General features: G+C 52.7%; 7 protein-coding genes across 7 annotated transcripts; 2 read left to right on the top strand and 5 right to left on the bottom strand.

Annotated features, from left to right (window-relative positions):
* Positions 1–573: 573 nt before the first annotated feature.
* On the top strand, positions 574–2,525 carry BDW74DRAFT_148510 (asparagine--tRNA ligase SLM5). The gene is made up of 3 exons (XM_073723719.1): positions 574–865; positions 921–1,041; positions 1,104–2,525. Exons 1-3 carry the CDS (start codon positions 600–602, stop codon positions 2,295–2,297), a joined length of 1,581 nt encoding a protein of 526 aa, XP_073586778.1. The 5' UTR covers positions 574–599; the 3' UTR covers positions 2,298–2,525.
* A 170-nt stretch (positions 2,526–2,695) lies between these two features.
* On the bottom strand, positions 2,696–4,353 carry BDW74DRAFT_148508 (uncharacterized protein). The gene has a single exon (XM_073723718.1). The coding sequence runs from the start codon at positions 4,301–4,303 to the stop codon at positions 3,266–3,268; it is 1,038 nt and encodes a 345-aa protein (XP_073586777.1). The 5' UTR covers positions 4,304–4,353; the 3' UTR covers positions 2,696–3,265.
* A 164-nt stretch (positions 4,354–4,517) lies between these two features.
* BDW74DRAFT_115300 (uncharacterized protein) lies at positions 4,518–5,296 on the bottom strand. Its single transcript, XM_073721890.1, has one exon. It carries the CDS (start codon positions 5,039–5,041, stop codon positions 4,619–4,621), a length of 423 nt encoding a protein of 140 aa, XP_073586776.1. The 5' UTR covers positions 5,042–5,296; the 3' UTR covers positions 4,518–4,618.
* A 203-nt stretch (positions 5,297–5,499) lies between these two features.
* Positions 5,500–6,185, bottom strand: BDW74DRAFT_175833 (uncharacterized protein; the record flags this gene model as incomplete). The annotated part of the gene is made up of 2 exons (XM_073728443.1): positions 5,500–6,029; positions 6,149–6,185. 2 exons carry the CDS (start codon positions 6,183–6,185, stop codon positions 5,500–5,502), a joined length of 567 nt encoding a protein of 188 aa, XP_073586775.1.
* Positions 6,186–6,460: 275 nt separating this feature from the next.
* Positions 6,461–7,400, bottom strand: BDW74DRAFT_148503 (uncharacterized protein). The gene is made up of 2 exons (XM_073723717.1): positions 7,248–7,400; positions 6,461–7,180 (listed from the first exon to the last, which is right to left on the bottom strand). Exons 1-2 carry the CDS (start codon positions 7,265–7,267, stop codon positions 6,928–6,930), a joined length of 273 nt encoding a protein of 90 aa, XP_073586774.1. The 5' UTR covers positions 7,268–7,400; the 3' UTR covers positions 6,461–6,927.
* Positions 7,401–8,423: 1,023 nt separating this feature from the next.
* Positions 8,424–10,417, top strand: BDW74DRAFT_115286 (camp independent regulatory protein). The gene is made up of 2 exons (XM_073721889.1): positions 8,424–8,767; positions 8,826–10,417. Exon 2 carries the CDS (start codon positions 8,996–8,998, stop codon positions 10,409–10,411), a length of 1,416 nt encoding a protein of 471 aa, XP_073586773.1. The 5' UTR covers positions 8,424–8,767; positions 8,826–8,995; the 3' UTR covers positions 10,412–10,417.
* Positions 10,418–11,878: 1,461 nt separating this feature from the next.
* BDW74DRAFT_148500 (Zn(II)2Cys6 transcription factor) lies at positions 11,879–14,857 on the bottom strand. Its single transcript, XM_073723716.1, has 3 exons — positions 13,920–14,857; positions 13,777–13,865; positions 11,879–13,731 (listed from the first exon to the last, which is right to left on the bottom strand). Exons 1-3 carry the CDS (start codon positions 14,543–14,545, stop codon positions 12,494–12,496), a joined length of 1,953 nt encoding a protein of 650 aa, XP_073586772.1. The 5' UTR covers positions 14,546–14,857; the 3' UTR covers positions 11,879–12,493.
* Positions 14,858–23,278: the final 8,421 nt, after the last annotated feature.

Raw genomic sequence — 23,278 nt, 5'->3', positions numbered from 1 at the left:
TCTGTCCTTACAGGTATACTGTTCGCGTATTCTCAGCAAGGAGAAGCTTCACAATCTGCTCATACCCCTGGTACGAAGCAATCTGAAGAGCATCGCCACGCTTCCCGTGTTGTGTATGAACATCGGCGCCGCTGTCGAGCAACATTTCCGCAACCCTCTGATGACCCTCACATACCGCAACTCGTAGTGCTGTTCTCAGACGTATGCTCCTTGCCAAATAAGGCCCACCGTACCTTTCTTTTCAGAGCCGAACGCAGAGGCCATGCTTCAATGCTTGATGAAAGCATGCAAATCGATAATCATGATGCTAATAGACAACTGAAGGGATAATTCGACGACATCAAGCCGCGGCTAACATCCATAACTTGTATTCCCTCTGGGCTTGAATCGGTTTCACATTGTGATGCGATTTTTATGCTGTGAGAAGGCCGAAATGGAAGGTACCTTGGTGGAGGGGATGTCTTATCGATAAGGGAAGCTGCTATTTGTTATCGATAACACCTCGGCTTATCTCCAGCTGAATCATCCGGCGATTTTCCGACTCGACCGCAACAATCACTGCTCGCTCGTTTCACAACAATTGATCTCGCCTAGCAGAAATGCAGATATGGCGGCGGACATTCGCCACGTCTCTTGCGAGACTGAACCATAAGCCTCCAGCAGCGCCAAGTCCGACGCTTCTCCGATGCGCGCAAGTCCTCCAAAACAGCCGGCAAGAGCCCTGCAGTCTTGAAGACCAGGAAATCAAGCTGCAGGGCTTCGTTCGCTCTGTCCGCAAGCAGAAGCGCTTCGCATTTGCGGAGATTACCGATGGATCCTCATCTCAGGCCGTACAGGCGTTCCTGAAGCCTGAGCAAGCAGCCGAGTAAGTCATCGCGGTCATCTTTGACTTTCGGACCTTGCTAATCGGTTGGGCGCAGATTATCGACCGGAACGGCGATAGAGATATCAGGTGTATGGAAAGCTTGCCCGCCTGGCAAGGAGCAGAGTCATGAACTGCAGGTGACGGCGGTAGACATCATGGGCAAAGCACACCCAGAGGTAGATCTACCATTATCGATGACGAAGTTGACTTGCATTGACCGACATGCCGACTTGAACAGACATATCCTATCCAGAAAAAGTACCACAGCCCCGAGTTCCTCCGCCATGTCCCTCACCTCCGCTTCCGAACCGACATGAACGCCCTCCTCGCTCGCTTCCGATCAGAAGTCCTATACCAGCTTGGGAACGTCTTCCGCGGCGCTCCAAACGGCGGCTTCATCCAGGTCCAGCCGCCGGTAATAACGTCTTCGGATTGTGAGGGCGCGGGCGAGACCTTTGCTGTCGTCCCGCGCGAGACGCTGACCAAGGGTCTCCCGGAAAATGAACATGACCACTTCTTTCGAGCGCCGAAGTACCTCAGCGTGTCGTCCCAACTTCATCTAGAAGCCTACGCCGCGGAGCTAGGCAACGTCTGGACGCTTTCGCCCATGTTCCGGGCTGAAAAGAGCGATACCCCGCGTCATCTAAGCGAGTTCTATATGCTCGAAGCGGAGGTGAACTTCCTCTCCGACCTTGACGCGCTCACCGACACGGTCGAGTACCTCCTTCGCGACCTCACACGACGACTATACGAAACACCCACGGGACAAGAGATCCTTTCATTCAAGCGCGATAAGGGCCCAGAAGCTCCGGAGTCGGATCAACCGGTTAACCTCCGCCAGCGCTGGACCGATCTAATGGAAGGTCCCAAATGGCGCCGCATAACCTACACAGAGGCCATCGCAGCCCTACAAGATGCCGTCTCTCAAGGGAAAACAGCCTTTGAATTCGAGCCTACCTGGAACGGCGGCTTACAGCTCGAACACGAGCAGTACATCGTCGAATCCCTCAACAACGGCCAGCCCGTCTTTGTCACAGACTACCCGAAAGCCATCAAGCCATTCTACATGTCGCCGTCGCATACATCAAACCCTCAGGGAGAAACCGTCGCCTGCTTCGACCTCCTCCTCCCCGAAGTCAGCGAAGTCGCCGGCGGCTCGTTGAGGGAGCACCGGCTCCCAGAACTCATCCAGAACATGCGCGAGCACGGGCTCATCAAGGCCCCGTCAGAAGGAGGAGCATCGTATCCGGGCCTTCGGCCGGGCGAAGACTTGAGCCACTTGCAGTGGTATGCGGACCTGCGGAGGTGGGGGTCTGCGCCGCATGGTGGGTTTGGGCTCGGTTTCGATCGCTTCTTGGGGTATTTGACTGGTGTGCAGAGTATTCGGGATACGGTTGCTTTTCCGAGATACTTTGGGCGAGCGGATTGTTAGATAGCCTCGACTGTATTATAATGACTATGTACCTGTATAGGTAGGTGAGTGTAGGATATGAATATTGGTTTGTACTATGTGTAGCCAAGAAAAGAGCAATGTTTCGCATTGATCCAAGAATCTGGTGAATCAAAGGACAGAGCAAGCAGATAGTACTCGGGCTGTTCCATCTCTATGTCCGAGTAGCATCACATTTCAAGCTAAGCCCTAGCTATCGCATCTTCTCAACTACGTTCCATACTGTTCTACTACGTGCCATTCATAGAAACATCTACTAAACTCCATTCTATCCCGTTCTACAGCCTCCCACTATAAACTAACAGGCCAGGAACCGCGTCCCGGCCCTCCCCTCCGAGAATTGGTAATCCAAACTCTTGAACTCACCAAGTACAAATATCTCGCTCGTTCATTCTTTCCCCCTCTCCCCTTCCTTCCCTCCTACATCTATCGGCCAGGCCGTTGGGCTAGAGGCTGCCCTCATCCAGTCCAGAGGCCCTGGCCATGGATAAAGGGCGAGCTAGTTGGGCTTGGGGTTGCCCCCATAAAAGTCCAGCTTGTTCGTCCATGGGGGTGCCAGCTATCTATAACAAGGACATTGGGCTAGGGGTTGCCCTCGTATAGTCCAGCGGCCTTGCCGTGGAGAGCGCGCTAGTTGAGCTTGGGGCTGCCCTCGTCTAGTCCAGCAAGGCCGCCCATATAATTGCCACTTTTACCATATACTTAGAATGTACGGGCATGTCCCAGAGCCATCTACCTTATGTCGGCCAGCGTGGTTTGGGACTGTTTGGTTCATACAGAATCCACATGGGCAGGGATGCCAAGTTGCAACCCGAGCATACATAGTGTATCAATATAATAGTCTCAGACATTCGTTGCGTTACGGCCCAATAAACGAATGCCTTTGCGCCTCGCTCTCACCCTTATGTTCGATTTGTAGACCGTCATAGCTACCTACGATGCAAAACTCATCATCGGTCCTGACTACGACTGAGAATGTACTGCTGGCGCTCTGATCCCCACGTTGGCAACACTATCGACAACGGTACGGGCTGACTTTCTCCTCCTTGCCAAACATCTGGATCGAGAGTTCGAATCTTAACCACCTGTGGCAACCGGAGTCCATTGTCCTCTGGAAGCCCTTCGACCTCCAGTCTCTCGATAGCGCGAAGCTGCTCAGGATTCGCTATTTGACGAAGTAGAGCCCAAAACTCTGCGTCGGACACTTGCCACAACACCCTATCGTTCAGGGACCCTGCCTCTACCAGTTCGCGTATCACTTGCCCCGTCCGCTGATACATGTCGATGTGGGCCGGATTCGACCAGGTATCTCTGTCGACAGCGATATACGCGCGAGAAAGCATCAGCGCTACATGAGGATCGTCCAGAACCAGCAAACGGCGGGCCGCTGTAGCATTGGGAAAAGCCTTCAGCGAGGCGACAACCCTTCTGGCGTCTTCCACAGCAAGCTTGCCGAAGCCGACGGCGTCGCGTAAAGCATAATCCAGGCGATCAGCACACAGTTGAGGCGACGGCATCTCCACTAAAGGGAACAGTTCTTCTTCGAACACCTCCTGGGTGATCCCATGTCTGGCGAGGATATTCGGCAGCCGCGTCGTCTCAAGATACCGTGCCTTATGAACCTCGTGATAGCTTCCTTCGCCGGGCTTGGAGATGGCGTGATCGATGACGTGACTGAGGGTAGTATGCGAGATGTCGTGGAGAAGAGCAGCAACTTGTTCTTCAAGCGTGGCACCGAGTCTTCGCACGAGTAGAAATGCACCGACTGAATGTTCGAGTCGTGTGACTCGTGGTGTTAGGCCCAAGAATCCAGTGACTCCGTGCTGGCAGATGCCTTGTAGCCGCTGCACCTCCAGGCTTTGAAGAAGCTCTATGAGGACTGGCTCATGGACCAGTTCCGCTCCATATATTTCATCTCGGATCAAGATGCTATGATTCTCGACGAGTTGGTGTGTCTGGAGGGCGCCGGCACTGGTAGGAGATGACATCTCTGATGGATCAACATGTATTGACAGAAACAACCAAAGCAGGATGATTGGGAAGGATATGTGCGCTTTTGAGGAAGGAGCGTGGGACAAGCTGAGGGAATCGCAAGCGCCATTCGGACTTGTTAGAACGCGGGGTCTAGACTTAGCTAATCCGCCCGCGCGTGCAGGGGTGGTTACTTAGAAGATAAACCACCCATGGGACTGTCTAGTAGCCTGTCTGGGCAATGTCAGGCTCAAAAGACAATAAGATCAGCCCGGTAAGCGATCCCAAGCGGAAATCGAGTATTGACAGTCTTCAGACATTCGCCTTGGTTATCAGTTTTTTATATCCCAAGCCCCCGTTACGCCCTTGACCGCTTCTTCGAGATTTCCCCAAATCCTCCTACGCTTCCTCAAGCCTCTTATGTTCAGCGTTTCCCGCTTGAGATCGTCATATAACCTGCGCCACACTGTAGTACTGAGCGGCGGGACTTTCCATGCCCAAGGGGGGTTTGATATTCGCTTGTTGACATTGATTGTATGGCCAGAGACAGAATCCTGCTTGCAATGTTTCTCGACGCCTTGCTGGGTCACGGTTGCCCAGAAATAAGGCGGCTCGGAGCTCCATGGTTCCCATACCCAGGGCATATCTTCTTGTAGCATGCGTTTCCAGGTAGTATTAAGTAGGTCAGGGGAGGTACTTGGGAAGGCGACGCGTAGGTTGTGGATATCTTTTGAAGTGAGATGATCTACGACCATGGACCGGATCTCTGCGGGTAGATCCGTGAAGCGGCCCTTCTCTGTCAACTCTTCGGAGGCAGGTAGGGGATCTGGAGGGTCTGGGCTGGCATTGATGTCGGCGCTGGCTGCTTTGTCAATGAGCTCGTGCAGTCTCGGAACGAAGAATGGGTCGTGACAGTATAGTCGTAGCCGCTGCCATATTTATCTCTCCCATCCATTTTATCATAGGCGTTTTCGTTTTCGTCGTCAAAATCATGATTCACCCCAAAGTAATTATGGTTCCCGGTATCGAGCCAGTCCACCAGACGATCAACAACAAAATGTCCAACTCGAAGCTTGCATATCCGTATCCAAACATCCCAACACCATGAGTGGAAGGCAAGCGAAGCCTCATATTTATCGAAATTCGACTGCGGATCCCCAGGGGCCTGGACAATCTAGTCACCATGCCTAGCCGTGGAAATTGGCGCGTCGAATTAATACAGCGGCACATCATCGCAGACTCCAGAGAGAAAATAATCGTTCTCTGCCTCGAATTCCAAATCGTCTGCTTCGGGCTCCCAAGTCAGACCCTCAGAGGTCATCTCATCTCCCTCTTTCCAAACAAGGAACTGCGCTGTGCGGCACCCGCGCATCTCGTCGATCGAGATTTGAGACCCTTTATATGCACCTTCATTTGACTTGCATCCAGGGCCCGCAATATGGTCAAGAGCCTCCCTTTTCACGCCGAACCTATCATTGCTCTTTTCCAGCGGCTCGCCATAATTGACGATAGGGAGTTGCGACCATTGAGACGGAAGCTGTCCATTGGCAAATTCCCCCTCGTGCTCGAACCATAGTATCTCGTCATACCATGGTCGACCGGTATATTCAGCCCCTGTGTGCACAGACTCTGCATCACGGATAACGTAGCAACACCCTGTCTCCGCCGTTGTGCACTCCTCGCAGCCTTCCCACTCTGGTAGAGTAACATATTCGTCGACACTGCAAAGCGACCAAGCGGCATCTGGAAGCTCGTCTATAGTGCGGATTCGGCTGATGTTCAATGGGCTGAAGCATAGTGCGCAGTGGAGCTGATGGAGTGTTGGTAGACGGCTATTGCAGGATTTTGAATAACAGGCGTACCTGGATAATTCCTAGAGCTATTAGCGGCAGGCTCCATCATGAGCAGTTGTTTAAGAACGCCTTACCCGTTATGCTTTCATAAGATCGAGATAAATGTGTATAAGATGACTATTTTTATCAAGTCATCGTTGGTGGTGCCTAAGGCTTAAGTGGATACTCGAGTTTTCCAGACAAAACCGATAACGACTTAGCGAAACAACATTCAGAAAGAAAAACAATATTCTGGCAGCCTGATGCACTGTACGAGAAAGCTCTCCCTGTTACCAGAGATGGCCAAGGGAGACCAAACAACATTGGCCGGTCCCGTGACTCCAGGCACCTGCCCTACATGGAAGGCACTACTAAGCCAACTAAGCCATCGGTAACTCCGAGGAGCCGCACTCTTCCATCTCACTCATCCACAGTCAACTACGGTACCGAGTCATACCTCCAGAATTTCCGACTTCCGAGACAATTTACAGTCTTACGGGTTACGAATACGCAGCCGAGATCATCATATCCGACTATCAAATCAAAAGATTAATGTTACATCGCGGACGACGAATTTTCATGGGATGGACACAACGGACTCGGAGTAGCGGATCCACGTCGGCACAGTCCGCCCCCTGCCCACGCAGCGCTCGGAGTATACAACCTAATTATCAACCATATCCATAACGCAGAGTCAGGAGGCAACGCAATCATGACCCCTCGCGAAACTCAGTGTCCGACTTCCGAGGAGAAGGTTTGGATCGTCCATGGAAAGCAGCATCTCGATCGGATCGATGGCCCCGATGCAGTCAGGGATACGACGGGCGACCGTGGACGCTGACAAAGTATAAAATTAAGGATAAAGATAAAGACGCCAGAGCCAAGACCAGACAAGAAATGGGAGTCACGGAGGCGAGGCACGTGGATGCTTGCTCCGTATTGCTCATCCTTATGGAGTATCGTCTTCCTTCCAAGCCCCCCAAGCCTCCGAGACGGCGAGAACGACTCGCTCCTGTTGCATGCGAGCTAATATAACGAGGGGCCAAAACTCGCCAAGCTAAGGTAATTCTCCGATCGAGTAAGGGGCGGTCTTGCCCATGACAGGTTCGGCTCTGTTAACGTTGCCTCGCCACCGCGATCCTGCTCCATGGGATCCTTGCTAGGACAGTGGACCGACGATACGAAGAGGCGTTTCAGCCCAGGGCTCGGCTGGGCGCAGCTACTCTAAAAGGCTTGGAAGCCCCGAGGGCGGATAGCACGGAGAATTTATGCGAGATGGATTATGGATAATGGATGAGTGGGTGGGCTGGGCTGTGGGTAAGCAGGAACCGGTTCTTAATATAAGTTACAGGCCATTGAGAAGAATATTATGAATCGTTATGTAAAGAAAGGTGGAATGTCTTACTCACTCTTCCGTCGGATCCGGCTCAAAGCCAAAAGCCAAGAGTCAGTCGGGAGGTGGCAGTGGAGCACGCGGGGATGCCAAGTTGCCAACCTTACTGGCGTTAAGCATATCTGCATTGGGATTGAGGTATTTTATCGCCTCGCAGAAAAGGCCTACTTTAAACCAATTATGCTAGTGGAGATAAGCCTGTGCAACGTTCCACAGCACCCCTGATCGATGCCCGCGCTGCGACTGCTCAAGGCCGATAACTGGCTCTCTCGTCCCGTCAGAGACAAAGAGACGATGATGTGATTCATCAGGCGATCTGTCTTTTGGAGTGGTAATGATACAAGTGGCCCTAGCTGCGCAGCCAAGGAGCCAACTAAATTGGGCCGACTCTGTTGGCGATACGCTTATCCTGGCGTCTTGTCGCACGATGCTACCGAGTCAGTCAAGGCTCTCTTGATTATTATTGACGCAGTGTCACCACTCCCCAGCTCTATTCCAGCTACGTAACCTGCTGGCTTTTCTGCCCTTTTCTGACCAACTGCGACTGCCACGGTCAAGAAGTCCTCCGTATTGGAAGGGCACCAGGAGCAGCTGACTGATCCTTCAGTTCGGTGCACAGCGAGTCATAGCCACTGGGGACAAGCTTTATTCAGCTGGAATCCGTGCAAGAACGCAAAGAATCCGGGTGCCTGGCTGGCTCGTTTATTTTGCCTGCAAATAATTGCCACAGCCTTTCCAAGCCCAGCGAGTGGGGCGTAAAATACGGTAAGCGAGAGTTAAGGTTCCTCGTGTTGGTTTAAGCTTAAGCTTCAGAAGTCACGCTCTATTCCCTTCTGGTGGGCGCCACTACTGAGCGACAAGAGAGAGACTCCCGCTGCTTGCCTCGCTCTTTCTTTTATTCCTTTCTTTCATCGGCACGCTGCCTGACTCTGTCTCCCTGCTCTGGACGGCCTGTGTAGACTTTGGCCCATGAATCAGTCCAGCTCCGTCCTGCAAGCCTGATTGTCCCCTGCAACCTGACTGGTCTCAACGTCTGTATAGACTAACTTTGCGCAGTGGGGTTGGCTCCACCCGCTCTAATTCTTACCTGAATTCTTACTTTTTTGACTCTTCTTTTGTCCTTCCAAACTGTCATCCTCTTCTCCCTTCCCGCATCTCCCGCCCGGACTCTAACTCTGCCTCTGACTCTGACTCTGCATCGGATCTCTTTTCTCGATCCCCTCCCCCTCTGTCTCTCCCTCCCCTGCTTCATATAGGTAAGTGCCTTTCCTTCAAATTACCCAGCCTCCTGATCACCTCCTGACGATGAAACAGCCCCTTCAGTCCCTTCGGGCCTGTCCGACTTGCCTGTTTGGGTAATCCTGCATGCCCCGACAGGTCAATTTTTTTCTTAACCACCTACACAAAACTTCACCATTTTCGAGTACAACTCACCCCCCGTGGCCCTGAAATCTTCGGCCTCGGGGTCCTACCACCGAAGTTGGATGGAGACGTATCACGGCCACGTCCGCACGCCAGCGGACGCTATTATTCTCTTCGAAGCATGTCGTATCGGTATGCTGCCCCGCGTTCAGCGGCGGCTTTCTGAAAAGGAGCGTCAGCTGATCCAGTCCGGGTCGGTGTTTGTTTGGGACGAACGGGAAGCGGGCATGCGACGCTGGACCGATGGGAAATCATGGAGCGCCAGTCGTGTTTCAGGCAGTTTCTTAACGTATCGTGAGATGGAGGGAAAGCGCGGAGGCACCAGCGTCCCAACGCAGCCGACGAGAGGTGGCAAAACGCCAGAATCGGGACCCGGCAGCGACGACGGCGGAGAGGGACTCGACGATGGTCCAGACGGGTATCGGTATAAGCCTGACGGCTTAATGAAGCAATCGTTCAGTATCACGACCTCCACTGGCCAGCACCTCCATCTCATCAGCTACTACTCGCGGGGGCATCCCAACGCCGCCAATCTCCTGCAGCCGTCCACCGACCCTGCCCTGCGCAGCGTGCGCCCGCAAAAGGGCCTTTACCCGGAATCGACCGTCAACGATCAGCAGAATCTCCCCGTCGTCACGCGCGGTCCGATGACGGGCGCGCCTTACGCTGTGCCGCCGCCACCGCCGCCTCAGCATCCCATGGCCGCAGCGTATGCTCGCTCCGGAGCGGCTCACCCGCAGTCATATGCACCCGCTTACGCCTGGCCCCCAACACCCTTGGGGACTCCCCCCGCCGTCCCAATTCACTATCCCGCCTACGTCTCGCCGCACCATCCACCACAATACCACGCCCTTCCAGCGCCGCCGCAACAACCGGGCTTACCACCGGGCTACGATCGCGCAGTCTACGATCGAGCAATCCATCCGATGGAGGGTGTCCCAATACCAGCACACCTAATCCCGCAAGGGTCGATCATTATTCCCGCCCGGTCACCTCGCGTCATGGCCGAGCCCACCCCGCCCGAGTACGGTCCCGACCACCGCCGCGCCTCTCCACGCATTCCGCCTCCACACCCTCACCCAAGTCCGCATGTAAACGGAGTCGCCATCCCTCTACCCGGCACCCGCAGCCCGCGAGTTCTCAGCCAAGCTCCTCCTCCCCCACCTGCGACTCTCAGCATCCCGCCTCCGAACCCGCTCTCCAGATCACCATCAGAGACCAACGGCGCTGCTGTACCAAGCATCAATGTGCTCATGAACAGCACGCCGGGCTCCTTGCCGTCGATCTCAGCAGCCGTACCCCCGCCTTCACTTGCACCCGCTGGCTCGGGCGCTCCTGCAACCGCACATACCCCCGTAGCCGTAGTCGCGAACGGGCGGGCGGCGGAGGGGCCGCGCGACATACCCAGCGACAAGATTGGGTTCGGCGGCGAGGACATGCGCGCGTTGAGGCAGCTGGATCGTGTGTTCAAGGCGTAAAGCATATATTCTTCAGTCCCATTCTTCCTCTGTGTCTACGACCCTCATGCATAGATTGCGTGCGCTGTGACGCTTTGCTTTCAAACGATTCCCACCATGGTCCTCGTTTTCTTTATTTTTATGAACTTCAGATTGTTTACCTGGTTTGATCGGGTTTATCGGTTTTGTTTCGGTTCGGTTCATCGGGTCGGCGTTACAGATACAGAGGAGCATGCTGCATGGATGGGGTCTGCTTTTCTTTTTATCATTTGGTTTCTTTGCATCTGGGCGGGTTATACTATGGCCATCATGGATGATTTTCCTTATCGCACTTGCGTTAGGGATCTGATGTTCGCTGCTACTGGGGCAGTAGCCATTTAGGTTTGACTACTAGATAATCGAGAAATCACCGAGCTTTTTTTTTATTTTCTCGTAGTAGGCTATGAAGTGCGGGCACATATCTGTCCCCAGCATCAAGATCATATCTAGAGTTTGTTCTTACCGTGGATCCTCCTGTTCCACCAAACATCCACTCAACAAGCATCCATTGGAAGACAGTCATGTATAAAGCTTCTAATCATAGTAAACCATGAGTTCACGTACCCAAACCGCGTACCCAGGACACCTGCCTAACCCACTTACACAGGCTTCGTCATCGCTGACGTCCACCTCATATCCAAAATCCTTCCATAACGGGAGTGCAAATCAATCACCAAAATAAGCCTATAACGATACGTGTCCCTCTCTAACATACCTCCACCCTAGAACCCATGGGATACATCCAGCCATCTACTCGATCCAAATCCTTGGCGGATCCATCCAGAGCAAGGGGATGTACACAGTACCTCACAATATAAGCCACTCCCTATGTAAGGTAAGTACATACGACCACATGGTGTGGAGAACAGGGCTTCCCGTCCGCTCAGCCGTACTTAAGCCACACGCCGGCTGGTTAGTAGTATGGTGGGTGACCACATGCGAATCCCAGCTGTTGTATGTTTTGTTTTTGGGTTTTGATGCTATTGGGGTTTGTTTTTGGTGATCATTGTGGTGGGTGGTTGCGGGAGCGGGAGAGGGTGGCTTGCATGCATGTACTTGGATGGGGGAGACTTGGAGAAATGGTTAGAAGGGAAGACGGGAAACAGAAATGGCAGGAGAATTGTGCTTGTAGATAGAGTCCAAGGATAATATATAGCGAGCGCTGTTGAGTCGGCTACCCTGATCTTGTCGAGGTGGTTGGTTGATAGGTGTCTGGTCTGGCTTCGAGCCATGAGAACAGGTGAGAGCAGAATATAAGGTAGCATACAGTTTGACCATATAAACATTTGGCAGCGCTAGTCCTTATGCTTCAGGAATATATAGTTCTACTCCGAGCGAAAACACATCAATGGTGACGGGGAATAAGGAGCGAAAATACGTAGTCCTTTTACGCACTATATATACATTATAATATGAAAATAACACGACAAGCATAATATCAAAATAATATCTGTAACATATTTACATATATTTATATCGTATGTATACCATAGACAACTGAAGAAGTATAAGAAGTAAACAAGATACCTACCAGGGCGTCACGTATATCAAACATATAGACCTTAAAGAGAACCAAAACCAAAACCAAGACCAGACCAGCACCTAACCTCATAGCAAATGACATCGTCGCCGCGTACACCCGTCAATCAATAGAAGTACAAGCCAAGCCAAGGCAGAGCAATGCAAATAAGACAGAAAGACAAGACAAGAAGAAAGCAAAGCCAACCGCTACCGTCCCCATTTTGATGATGATGTTGTTAGTATAGTATAGTATAGTCGCTTGACGCCGCGCCATGCCTCAGTCCGCCTCTGTGGACGGGACTCGAAACCTTTGAAGGTCGCCCTCCCTGTAATGCGACCTGCCAACTCATTGGGAGTCGATAGCCCTTAGTTTATTGGTGGGATGCGCCTAGATAGCCACTCAGCCAACGGCCGCCATACACATGGCATGCAGAAATAAAACACCAGGTTCCACCTTCCATCTTTCCAACCATCGCAAACCGAACTAGGATAGTTGGGTGCAAGGGTAACCATGCAACCTAAGCCCTGACATGACTTCTCAAATCAAGTAATCAAGAAGTCCATGTTCATCTCCTTGATAATCCTCTCCCAATCCCAGCTATCCTCGCTCCGGGTGTCCATAACCTCCCAAACGCGCTGAACAACCTTGAAGGCGGGCTCGATATTCCTCAGATTCGAGTACGCCTTGAGCGCCTCGAACCCTTTCTGGATGCGCTCTCGTTGCCTGGGTAGGAACGCCGAACACCCAAGCAAGAACAGCGGCATGAGCACGATACTGAAAGCTCCCGCGTCTTGTGGCAGGAGATCCATATACTCGAGCCCGTCGTCAACAACCTGCGCGATTTTCTCGCTTGGCCGCGATGGCCGGATCGTGCGGTACAGATACACCCACGTTGATTGCCGGTAGAGCTGTGCAAGGTAGTAGTTCGGTGTATTTGGCGGGTGGGACGTTTCCCATGTTCGAATGGACGAGTCGATCATCACGGCGTCGGAGAGGATCTGGTAGTCGACGGCTGGCTCGTAGCCTTCGCTGAAGCGTTGGCGGATGCGGTCGCGTAACCGGGTGACTTGGGAGATGTAGCGGAAGAGTCCGTCGAAGACGCCGAGGAACGAGCCGGCTTGCGCGTGCGGTACGAAGTCGGGGAGGCGGAGTTCGCCGTCAAGATGTGCTGGTCTTCGGTCAAGGGAGGTGATGGAGTTGGAGACGTCGTGGTACTGGAAGAACTCGACGATGAACTGGCGGAAGTTTTCGTTGCGGGGTTTCTGCGTTACGAGTAGGTATCGCGCTGCGTCCATGTGCGGGCGGTATTCGCCGTTGGTTTCGCCTTCGCAGATGGTGTTTAGGGAGAGGGCTATTGTGGAGGCGATGATGGGGTCTTCGGAGAGGAGTTCGGGTTCAACTTCAACTTCGGGCTCGGGGCCTTGTTCGACTGCTTTTGCTTTCGGCTGTTCGGCTGTCATGTTAGAACGTGCGATGATGTTGGCTTTGAGGTCTCGGATTGCGCGGTGGAAGTGGTAGAATTTGCGCTCTTTGACGCCCGGTTCAGGGCTTAGGCCTGAGAGGTGCGAGCCGGAGAGGCACATGAGTGAGTGCATCAGGCCGCGGTGCTGTGTGGCCATGGGAAGGAGGATCTCTTTGAAGGGGTTCGAGTCGTCGTTGATGAGGGTTAGGACGCGGCTGAAGCCGTAGACGAAGTGGTCGAGGAGTCGACGGTCCATTTCGGTTTCGATGCCGTCGATGAGGATGGGAAGGGAGCGGAGGACGACCGTTTGAGTGCGGGCTACAACATTAGCCAGCGAACAAGATGGTACAGCGACAGACGTACCATCCTCGAGCTTCTGCTTCCCGCTCTTCCATATTTCCTTTGGTGGATACCCTTCGCAGACGACAGCATTCTTCTGACAGTTTAGACAGCTATCGCAGTCAGTCAGCATTTCCCCAGCGCATTTCAGACAGCGCAGCACTTACGCAGGCTTTGTCTCGTCGCATTTCTTCTTGCGCCGTCTACAGGTGATACAGCCCGTTTTTGAGCGGCCCTTTGTGATCTTGAGCTGTCCTCCAGGCACAGGCAGCGGGTGCTTGCGCGGGCGGCCCCGTTTCCGTGGAACATTGACGGGTGCAGCCGCGGGCTCCAGCGCCTTGATGCTCGCCAGTCCGTCGCTGTCGTCCAGCTCCTCTACTTTCGGCACTACGTCGGCCTCTTCTCCAGCTTCGGGCGATTCAACCACATTGGACTGGAGTACCGCGGAGGGACCGATGAACGTTGTAGACATTTGTGGGAATTTTACGCCGGCGCTGCCAACGTCGCCGGGTGGGGAGTTGTCGGAAGAGGGTCCATCGTCCCAGGATTCGGGCGAGTCGTTGGAGGTCTCGTCGGTGCTCACACTGGCGCGATGGGAGAGCATGTCTTGTTCGTCCATGGAGTAGGGATAGCCTCTGGCTCGAGCTGGGTCTGGGAAGGTCAAGCCGGGGACTGGTTCGGCTAGACTTGAGCGACAGTCGGCGGGTTGGAGGTAGCCATGGGAGGAGTTACTTTCGAGGTCGGAGCCGGCGGGAGGGAGGATGAATGTGGGGGAGTTTTGCATGGACAACATCCCATACAGCGCCGGGAGGACTGAGGGAGGGAGTGTCAAGAGAAGAGAGAGGAAGAGGGCGATGGGAGAATGGATGGGATGGGAGCAAGCGATGTAATGTTCCTGAGAAGTGGGGGCGAGGGGAGTTAGTTGGTCTGCTTGGCTGCTGGCGAGAGAGAGCAAAAGGTGCTAAACTAAACGACTAGGAGGGCGACGGGCCTGAACTCTTAATATGTGCAGCGACTAAGCAGGCAGGCCAGAGTCAAGACACATCCGATCAGTTCCAGTGAATAATACAATCTGGTTGTATGACTGGGCTCACCATGAGGATCAGTGGGTACCTACACCTAAGGCAATCGGTAGGCAAACCTGATCTCTTGTATTTAATGGCACTTGCACTTCAAGAATGCGGGGATGCGCAGAGAAACTTCGTTAGAAACTTTGGCTCTTTTCTGACTGCGTCTTTTGCTTTTTCCTTTCCCAGAAAAATCTCTGACCCCCCCGACGCCGGAGCTGTGGGAGACCAACCGCTGTCTGGGGATTCCCAGTTCCAGCTGTTTTGCGCAGAACCTGATCGTTTCTGGCCTTTCCCCTTTGATTACGAACTGCAGATGTGTTGTTTTCTATTTCGGTCGTGTGCCTTGACTCCGTACAGAAGACCGACAGCTCAGGCTGTCGCTGTCAACTATTAATGCCCAGTCCCGGCCATCGACTATTAGGCATTATTGAGTTGAGACTCTGAGACTCACCGAGTTCCTTTCCTTTCCATCACCTATGCCAATATCCCAATACTGATACATCCTGTTCCCGGTCATTACATGCATCGACACGGCTCAGCTGGCACCCCACGCTAGGAGCGCCTTGCCCTTCCGGCTTTGGCCGTGCGGAGAAGCAAATTGCTGACGGCACACCTTCTTCCTTTTGGGGCCCTGCATCCTGGCCAATCTCGCCTTTCTTTTTCCTTTGCCTGCATCTGTCCCGACTCTCCTTTTTAAATCATGCATTTTCCTCCCGGTCGCGAAACACGAAACCACCCATCCAGCGCACTGCTGAATCTGGGGAAGTGGACCAATCTTCGCTTCCTTCGACCCTCAAACGCAGCACGGACTCCATTCCACAAATGACACCAGGGAACCTTGTATTTTCAGATGATCAGGCTCAGGATCGGGATCCAAACAGGGATCAGATGATGAAATGGCTGAACGGAGATCCAATCTGGCAGGCTGGCCGCTGGTAAAAATACGATTCGAGATCCAGACGGTTCTTCCCCGGACGTTCGCACTCCTGTCGTCCCCCTTTGGTATTTGTGGAAGTGAACAATCACCGACCTTCCTTCTACTTCCGCTTACCGGCACGATTAACTTTGGCTGGGGCTACAGGGCAGCGATTGGGTGACAATTAGTCCGCGTGCTTGGGCCATCTGTGCTGTTCTCCGCTGAGTCGGGTCGCCTAGAACTGGGGAGCTGAACTGGGCAGTCGAGCGTCATACGACCGCACCTTAAGAGTTACTTCTGCTGGAATTTACTGTGTACCGGCGAGCACTGTGCAATATACCTGGCTGACTGTGGTACGCAAGCGTCATCACCATTCCACGAGAAACCGTCGCCGTGTCCTCCGCATGGTGTACGAATACTGTACTCGTGTGCGGATTACCCAGTGGGGAAAGCCGCAGGGCCAAGCCAAGGCGCACGCAAGGACGGCTTGGCTGACTGAGTCTGGAACTTGTCAGAGTCAGGGGAGAGCTAGGACCCCTAATTATAAACGAGCTGGCCCGCGGTCATGCACGCACTTAACCTGACACCGACCGGGGAAATAAGCATCATGATTCGAAACGGATGTCATGATGATACAACCGGTTCTGCTAGATGCATAAATCTACCGGGGTCGAGTCGATCTTAACCGGCCATCCTGCGTACTACACTCTGTACCTCTTCTGTACCTCTGTATCTCTCCCTTGGAGGGCTTCATTGTTCAGTGACATGTGGATCCGGAAGGGAACTCCCGTCGGTGCCACTGGAGAAGACAGCAAACATTTAACAAAGCACGCCAGATTCACCCCGATATTACCCCAGGCTTGGCCCCATCTCACAAAAATGACGAATGCCTATACGTATCCGTACAGCTGGCATGCTGACAATCCTTGCATATAAGCGAACGAAATGCGGAGGCGACAGGGGCAGTCAGACACCAAGAAACCCCTTGGTAGCGGACTAGAAGGTACTGGTACTTCGGCTAAGAGTAGAGGTACAAGACCAATCTCACCCTCATCCCCTCATTCACAAGCTCAGCTCGGCTCGTTTGTCACGGCCACCACGTACTTTGTCCGCGCCATCGTCGACACCTCCGAGTCCAAACCGGAAATTCTACGGTGTGATTAGGGATCGGATCCCTCTCTCTAAATGCCTAAAAGGCAAAAAGTATCGTCTCGGGTGAGAGAGTCCAGACTCCAGCTTGGACGCGTAAGTGGCATCTGACTCCCAGCCCAGCCCCCCTCGTCGAGCGCAGGCCAGCAAGGAAGGCCTGCCGAGGACCGCATGGCATTCAGGCTACTGCACACAGCTTGTAGAATAATTATGAACAATTAATCTGGTTGAAAATCGCTTTCGTACCCAAAGTTTCAACCCATCTCCTCTAGCGAGTGCACTAGCGGGGGATCTGAGGATCGACCTCTCCTCTTTTTGGAGTCTCGGACGGATTCCGTACCCCATGCAAACTCGATGACTCGTGATGTGATGGTCTTCATTCGCGCACTTGTAGCGGTTAATTTGTTCTGTCACCTTCCATGCTTGTCCTTGGGGTACTGCGTACTCCGTACTGGGCACTCTACATGAATGTGGAGTACATTTGTTTACTTTATGTGCTATACGAAGTACAAGCACCAAGGCATAAGTGTTTTATGCTTGTTTCTGCTCCGGCCTCGGAGGATTGGTGGTCTTGCCAGGAATGGCAAGCATACCCGCGGAGGGAAGGCGTCCGTTACTCGTTGGCATCTTGATTCCCGGCCGCTTGTTGCCTGCATCACTCGATGGGAATCGACACGATACAAAGTACATATGGTCTGATCGTATCTGATCAACTCCACCTGCTTCACTGTGTTAGTGTATCCACAGCCTACTCCACTGCTAGGAACAAGTCAAGATCCAGCATCGTTACCTGATGCACCCTGTTTACGCAGTCGCCAGTCGGTAGCAGCAGCATCATCGCTGTAACCTGTTACTGCATATGCGGGGTTTATCCAGCCACTCATGCCTGGGCCCTTTCCAAGCCTCGTCCGGCCCTTTCGGTCCCTTCCGCCAGTCCTCCAGTCCTCCAGTCCTACTCTTCAGCACCTCCCCCGTTTCTATGACTAACAGCTTCCCTCAAGAATCTCTGCAACCCAACCGTTCCAAACGTTGTATGATCGGGCGTGCAGGCCAGCGCTGACAACCGAGCTTATCCCATTGGCGCCCTCGCCGGCTTCGACTGTTTGGGTAATTCGGAACGTGCTCAGGACGCTCCCAGTGCTCCCAGATTTTCGCCTGAAGGCCGGGGACTCGACGGACACTCGACGGAGCATTGCAACAGTGTTACCTGGGACGGACGGAAAGGTGGTAATAATGGATGACTGGCTGGGAAGCAGCGGATGGAATACGTATTGCGGCCACCCAGCTGGGCGTCTGAGACTGAGTCAACTGACTGAGTCCACTGTCCACTGCTGTTGCCTGTCGGAAACAGCCGAGCTGGAGAGGGGCGGCACGGCATGTGCACTGCAGCATCACGAGAACGAGAGTGAGAGCGACGTCGGCATTCTTCGACTTTCGATGGCCAGGAGAAAACGCATAACTTGGGATCGCCTTCTTCAGCTCTAATTATTGTGCCTATTTTCATTCCAAGATATCGCTTTCTCCCTCTCCATGTACGACGTATGACAGACTAGCTAGCCTGTCAGGAACGAAACCCAGCGATCTGGGTCTGAAACTCAAGCTTCGGAGGCTGATGGACTATTGCTTTTGCGATGGCGAATTTCTGTGCGTGGGGTGCTCATGGGGTCCCTTTCTTGACTGGTGACGGTTGGTACCTGCGACTCTAAATTGGGCCCGACAGCTTACTATCTCCTTAGACTCGGGGATGGCAGTTTCGTGCGACTGTCTTCAAGACATCATCCTGGGCCAATCTCTAACGGCATTGCGGGAATATATCTCAACGTCTGCTTCCCAATACCGGATATGGATAGTTGGGCATCCATTTCCATTGACCTCACAACCCCGGTCCCGAGGATGGTTCGCTCATTGTCAGTCGGAATTCCAACGGGCTGATATATCCACCGACTTGTGGTTGCCTTCTGCGGGTTGAGGGCCCAATGGCACTCGTTGTGCTGCCCGATCGACACTCCGCGGAGATATGGACGTTGATGCGAGTGTCAGAGTATGATCACATCCAAACACACTCTCTGGTGGCCCAGCTGGACCATTGATTTTCCAACCCCGGCGTGTCCTGTCACGGTATACGGAGTACAGCGCCACGCCGTGGGGCACGGAATTCCATCTTTGTGGATCGTCTGGGGAGCGAAATTATCACCATCCGCGGCACTATAACAGTGATTGATGAAACGACGAAAGCACCACCGTCAACGGCAAGGGACATTTATCAGTTCAAAAAGCACCAGGCGGCGGCCCTCGATATAAATGTAGCGGCATATCTCTACCGCACATTTGGTATCCTATCATCTCATCAACCGTTATCACTCCAACCTGATAAGATGATAAGCTTGCATACATGATACAGGATCTGTCAATCGGATGACCTTGACAGCAGGGATCTACCACCTTATCGACATCGACCGATTAACTTTGAGAAAAAAGATAAGCAAGCCACATCCGAACCCCGAGACGCGACATGAACGCCCAACGACAACGTCATGCCAACCCCAACCGTAAGCCTCAGATCCGATAGTTTGCTCACGTCCCACGAGCCATTGAACCCAATGCACGTTGACGATTAAGGTAATACCAACCCCATCTAGCTTGCGTATCCCGCCTTTCCAGAATGATGAGTCGATAGTCTCGTCTTCCCACTCCGCTCTGATTGATCGACCGTCATCCTCGTCTGAAATCGCGACCTCTCCGAGATTTCAACCAACTGTACTTGCACCATGCTCATGCCCAGAAGACGCTATTGCGCGGCTCATACCCTAGTACGCCGACTATCAATCTGATTGTAACTATAGCCGCTCATTGGTTCCTCCCTGACTATCTACTGTCTTGGCATCCGCTCGACTACTACTAAGGAGTAGGTATGTACTAATTTGGCGCTTTCTCTAAGCCACCGGTTTCATTCCTCTCCAATTGTTTCCCTTGACAGCATCGCCACTGGTGCAACCATCCAGAGCAGCGTCTCATTTTTGAGACTGGGGGATTGCCCGGGGCATTAATCGCCATCCCTGAGGAGGACTCATTGCCTCGGTAGCTGATGGCGCCAGTGGCTGGACTCAGGGGGTGGTGAAGGACCCAGTATGATCTTATGCACCTACGATAGCCATGGGCTGAGACTCCGGCCCTAGCCCTGAGGATTACTACTGCACCTACGCTAAGCGTATGGTGCGCGCTTCTGGCTTATTTTCAAGTAGTAGCGTTGAAAGGGTATGAGTGAACATATTGATGGGTGTCTGACCTGCTGATCCCAGTTGCGTACTACCAGGAACTGTTCCGGTGCTTCATAAAGGTGTAGTCACACACTCGGTACAATCAGTATCTTTGTTTTACTCTAGCAAGATGAGAGGTACATATTCACACACTACTCAGCATGTAACATTCTCAATCGATCAAAGTGAGCTCCTGGTGACATGCGAGAAACAATTCTCTGCTAAACATAGTAGACTATCCCTACTTCCTACGCCCCTGTGTGTACCTAGTCCGCTCAGAGTGCATAGGACTCCTCTGTAAGGAAGTCACAACAGCATACATACAAGCTCATCGGATTTGTCGTCTTCCACCTCTGTCCCTATTCCCAGCTTGCCCAAGCTCGAATGGGACCAGTAAGAAGACTCATAACAACATTAAACCGCGATCCACTACTTAGTAGACTTGGTCATGTACGCACTCAGCAGCATGAGCCGTGCTGTCTCAGGTCCGCAACTGGATCCCCTATCAACAGTCTGATAGAGAACGGCAACACTGCGGCATAATGGTACCATGAAAAACGACAGCACGGGAGCGAAAAAGATATATGTTTCGATTCTGTTGCGATGATGATTGCGTCTTTTGGCTGCAGACCAGGAAGAAGACGACCTAGGTAACTGTTCCTGCAGGTCTGCTATGTGCGACCTCATAGAGATCTAACAGCATGAGACATTGGAGACGCCGTTGAAGCTGGAGGGTGTTCTAACTAACTGAAAAGGACAACGACCACAGTGACAGCGGCGCAAGCAGTTCGGCTTCCTAGTCTAGTCTGATGTTGCCTGTATTCTGGTAATCAAATGGCAGCAAGAAGCTGGGATATAGAGGCCGAAGCCAGTCCATTAGCGACCCCGAGAGGATAGAAGCGGCAGGAGCGGAAAAGAAAGCAAGAGACAGAAACAGAGACGGCAGGAGCGTCTAATGACGCCGTCTGGGAAGAAGCTCAGTTCGCTTTCCTCTCCTGATCTCCGCAATCTATCACTGGTCATTCTCCTCTTCCTAAAACACCCAAACATAGGTCATCGAAAATCTTAACCGGCAAGTATTCGTGGATGTCGTGGCTATCAGCCAACATGTGCTGGACGGCCATTACAACCTGACCAACCGCAATGGCGACGTTGTCGTTCCCCCGTTTTGAGAAAAAAAAAAAAAAAAAAGACCGAGCCCGCAACGGCTATTGCACTACTCGAAGAGACTGGGCACCGGCCGTACCAGGAAGGTAAAGGCAGGTTCATCGTCAGTGAATGAAGTTAGACATAGGCTAATTCAAGATTGAGATAGAAAGGCAGCCAAAGCCGCTACTGCTAGACATCTTCGGGAAGTTGACTGCTTGTCTAGAATCCTACACGAGGCTGTTGGATCTAGAGAAGATTGGGAATCGCGAGCCAGCAATGAGGATGAGGACTGTATGGCATCTACACCACCTCCGTCCCAAAACTTCTATCCTATGCTTCCAAACCTCCACTGACAAATCTCTAGTCATGGTAAGAGTGCCTACAGATTTGCATCCCATTTAGCCATGTGAATTGTTGTATAAGCAATTCGGTCCAGCCCAAGAGCTGCTCGGTAGTTGCGTCGGAAATGGCAAACGCGGAACCTCGAGTATGGTTGCGGCACTACGCCACCTGGATGATCCCATTCCTACGTCCTTGAGGGCACGGCATTGTTGCCCAATTTTCCTGATTTACGTTCTGCTCGAGTTGAACCAGGGTTACCAGCAGCATCCTAAAGCAGACAGCGGGTTTGAGAGGGATCCAACTCCAAATTAGTGGTTGAATCTCGGCGAAGATAAACAGCCCATCACTGCCTGGACCACTTCTGGGCGGGCGAGATATTACGTCGCATCTCAATTGTCATTGCCGCCGAGGCGCCTATTCCAACCGGGTGCATCGGGAGAAGAGATCGAGAAGACCCGACGTAGTAATGACAGTCTTGGCTCAGTGTAGACGTTGCCTTCTGGTTTGCTCTTTCAGCCTCCTTTCTCTAATAATGGGTTCACAGTTAGCAGGAGAGAGATTCCCAGCTGTGTACTTGGTCTTACTTCCAGCTCCAACTCTCCTCATGGTGGCGAGCATACCTCCTTGCTGTGATGATCAACACGGACATCCTGCACTCCTAATAGATAGCCTTGTCTATTGCCCTACTAAGGTAGGTACGGTAGATGATCCAGCAATCTTATTTGAGCTACCTGTCTTTGTCCTGGTTTCAGAGATAAAGAGCATTCGAACATCGGCAGATTCACAAGCCACAATCCCAATCGGGGCTCAATAGGTAAGAGGTCAATGTTGGCATCAGCACGAGCTAAACTTTAGGTTTAGCTGCTCTATTGCCACACACCTGCCACATATGCGACACCCTTCCGCAAAGAGAAAGACAGACGAGAGTCCTGCTACTCAGGGAGGGCTCTGGAAGCATGTCCCATAAAGGCGAACAACCAGGCCGAAGGAAGAGGTAAAAACCACGTCAGCTTTTTGCCATTCAGTGTCTCACTCTTGGAGAACTCATCCACTTCTCCAGCCGAGTTGACAGTGATACTGGGCAGCTCTTGAATGTGAAGAGGGTGTGTGGAGACAGCCCTCATACCTCCATGGCGGCCATTGGCTACGATCTAGTCAGTCTCCGCAAATTAGAGTACATTAAATTAAGGTTAAGCACCCACTGTCCCCCCGTAACCCAATCATAAGCTTAAATCTGTACCTTACATAACCTTCTTTCCCAGACCCCCGTTTCATTCGTCAGAAGGTCTCCACGAGGCGCACCGTCCATCGATCTCATTGTCTGACAGATGCCCCACACACCTGGGGCTGGAAGAGTCCAAAACCAAGACAAGAGCCCACACTCTGCTCTGGCGGACCTTGGAACGGACTCGAATTTTCAAGCAGACGTCACTGCGACGGTACGCTTAGTCGCTTACTCCGGGCTGGAGTCGGAGTCGGAGCGCCATCGTCTGTACGCCGTGCCGAGGTAAGGACGAAGAATGGTGATGTGCTTCGCCATTGGGTTTCTTCGTGCTCTATAGAGCACGGAGAAGGTTTGTTTCATACGCCATGAAACATCGCGTGGCTGGCTTAAGGTTGCCCAACCTGGCTTTGGCTTTGCT

This window comes from Aspergillus multicolor (genome assembly GCF_047715735.1).
Source record: "Aspergillus multicolor strain CBS 133.54 unplaced genomic scaffold BDW74scaffold_5, whole genome shotgun sequence".
NCBI classification, from domain to species: Eukaryota; Fungi; Ascomycota; class Eurotiomycetes; order Eurotiales; family Aspergillaceae; genus Aspergillus; species Aspergillus multicolor.
This window is presented reverse-complemented; position numbering and strand designations above follow the sequence as displayed.

What these genes read in the sequence shown, in the direction of transcription:
- BDW74DRAFT_148510 (XM_073723719.1), top strand. Translation starts at nt 600, where the DNA reads ATGCAGATATGGCGGCGGACATTCGCCACGTCTCTTGCGAGACTGAAC. An exon ending in AAGCCTGAGCAAGCAGCCGA is followed by an intron (nt 866 to 920) that starts GTAAGTCATCGC and finishes GGTTGGGCGCAG; the next exon opens with ATTATCGACCGGAACGGCGA. An exon ending in TGGGCAAAGCACACCCAGAG is followed by an intron (nt 1,042 to 1,103) that starts GTAGATCTACCA and finishes CGACTTGAACAG; the next exon opens with ACATATCCTATCCAGAAAAA.
- BDW74DRAFT_148508 (XM_073723718.1), bottom strand. Translation starts at nt 4,303, where the DNA reads ATGTCATCTCCTACCAGTGCCGGCGCCCTCCAGACACACCAACTCGTC.
- BDW74DRAFT_115300 (XM_073721890.1), bottom strand. Translation starts at nt 5,041, where the DNA reads ATGGTCGTAGATCATCTCACTTCAAAAGATATCCACAACCTACGCGTC.
- BDW74DRAFT_148503 (XM_073723717.1), bottom strand. Translation starts at nt 7,267, where the DNA reads ATGGAGCAGGATCGCGGTGG. An exon ending in ATGGAGCAGGATCGCGGTGG is followed by an intron (nt 7,181 to 7,247) that starts CGAGGCAACGTT and finishes TCGGAGAATTAC; the next exon opens with CTTAGCTTGGCGAGTTTTGG.
- BDW74DRAFT_115286 (XM_073721889.1), top strand. Translation starts at nt 8,996, where the DNA reads ATGGAGACGTATCACGGCCACGTCCGCACGCCAGCGGACGCTATTATT.
- BDW74DRAFT_148500 (XM_073723716.1), bottom strand. Translation starts at nt 14,545, where the DNA reads ATGTTGTCCATGCAAAACTCCCCCACATTCATCCTCCCTCCCGCCGGC. An exon ending in TGCGACGAGACAAAGCCTGC is followed by an intron (nt 13,866 to 13,919) that starts GTAAGTGCTGCG and finishes TGACTGCGATAG; the next exon opens with CTGTCTAAACTGTCAGAAGA. An exon ending in GAAGCAGAAGCTCGAGGATG is followed by an intron (nt 13,732 to 13,776) that starts GTACGTCTGTCG and finishes CTAATGTTGTAG; the next exon opens with CCCGCACTCAAACGGTCGTC.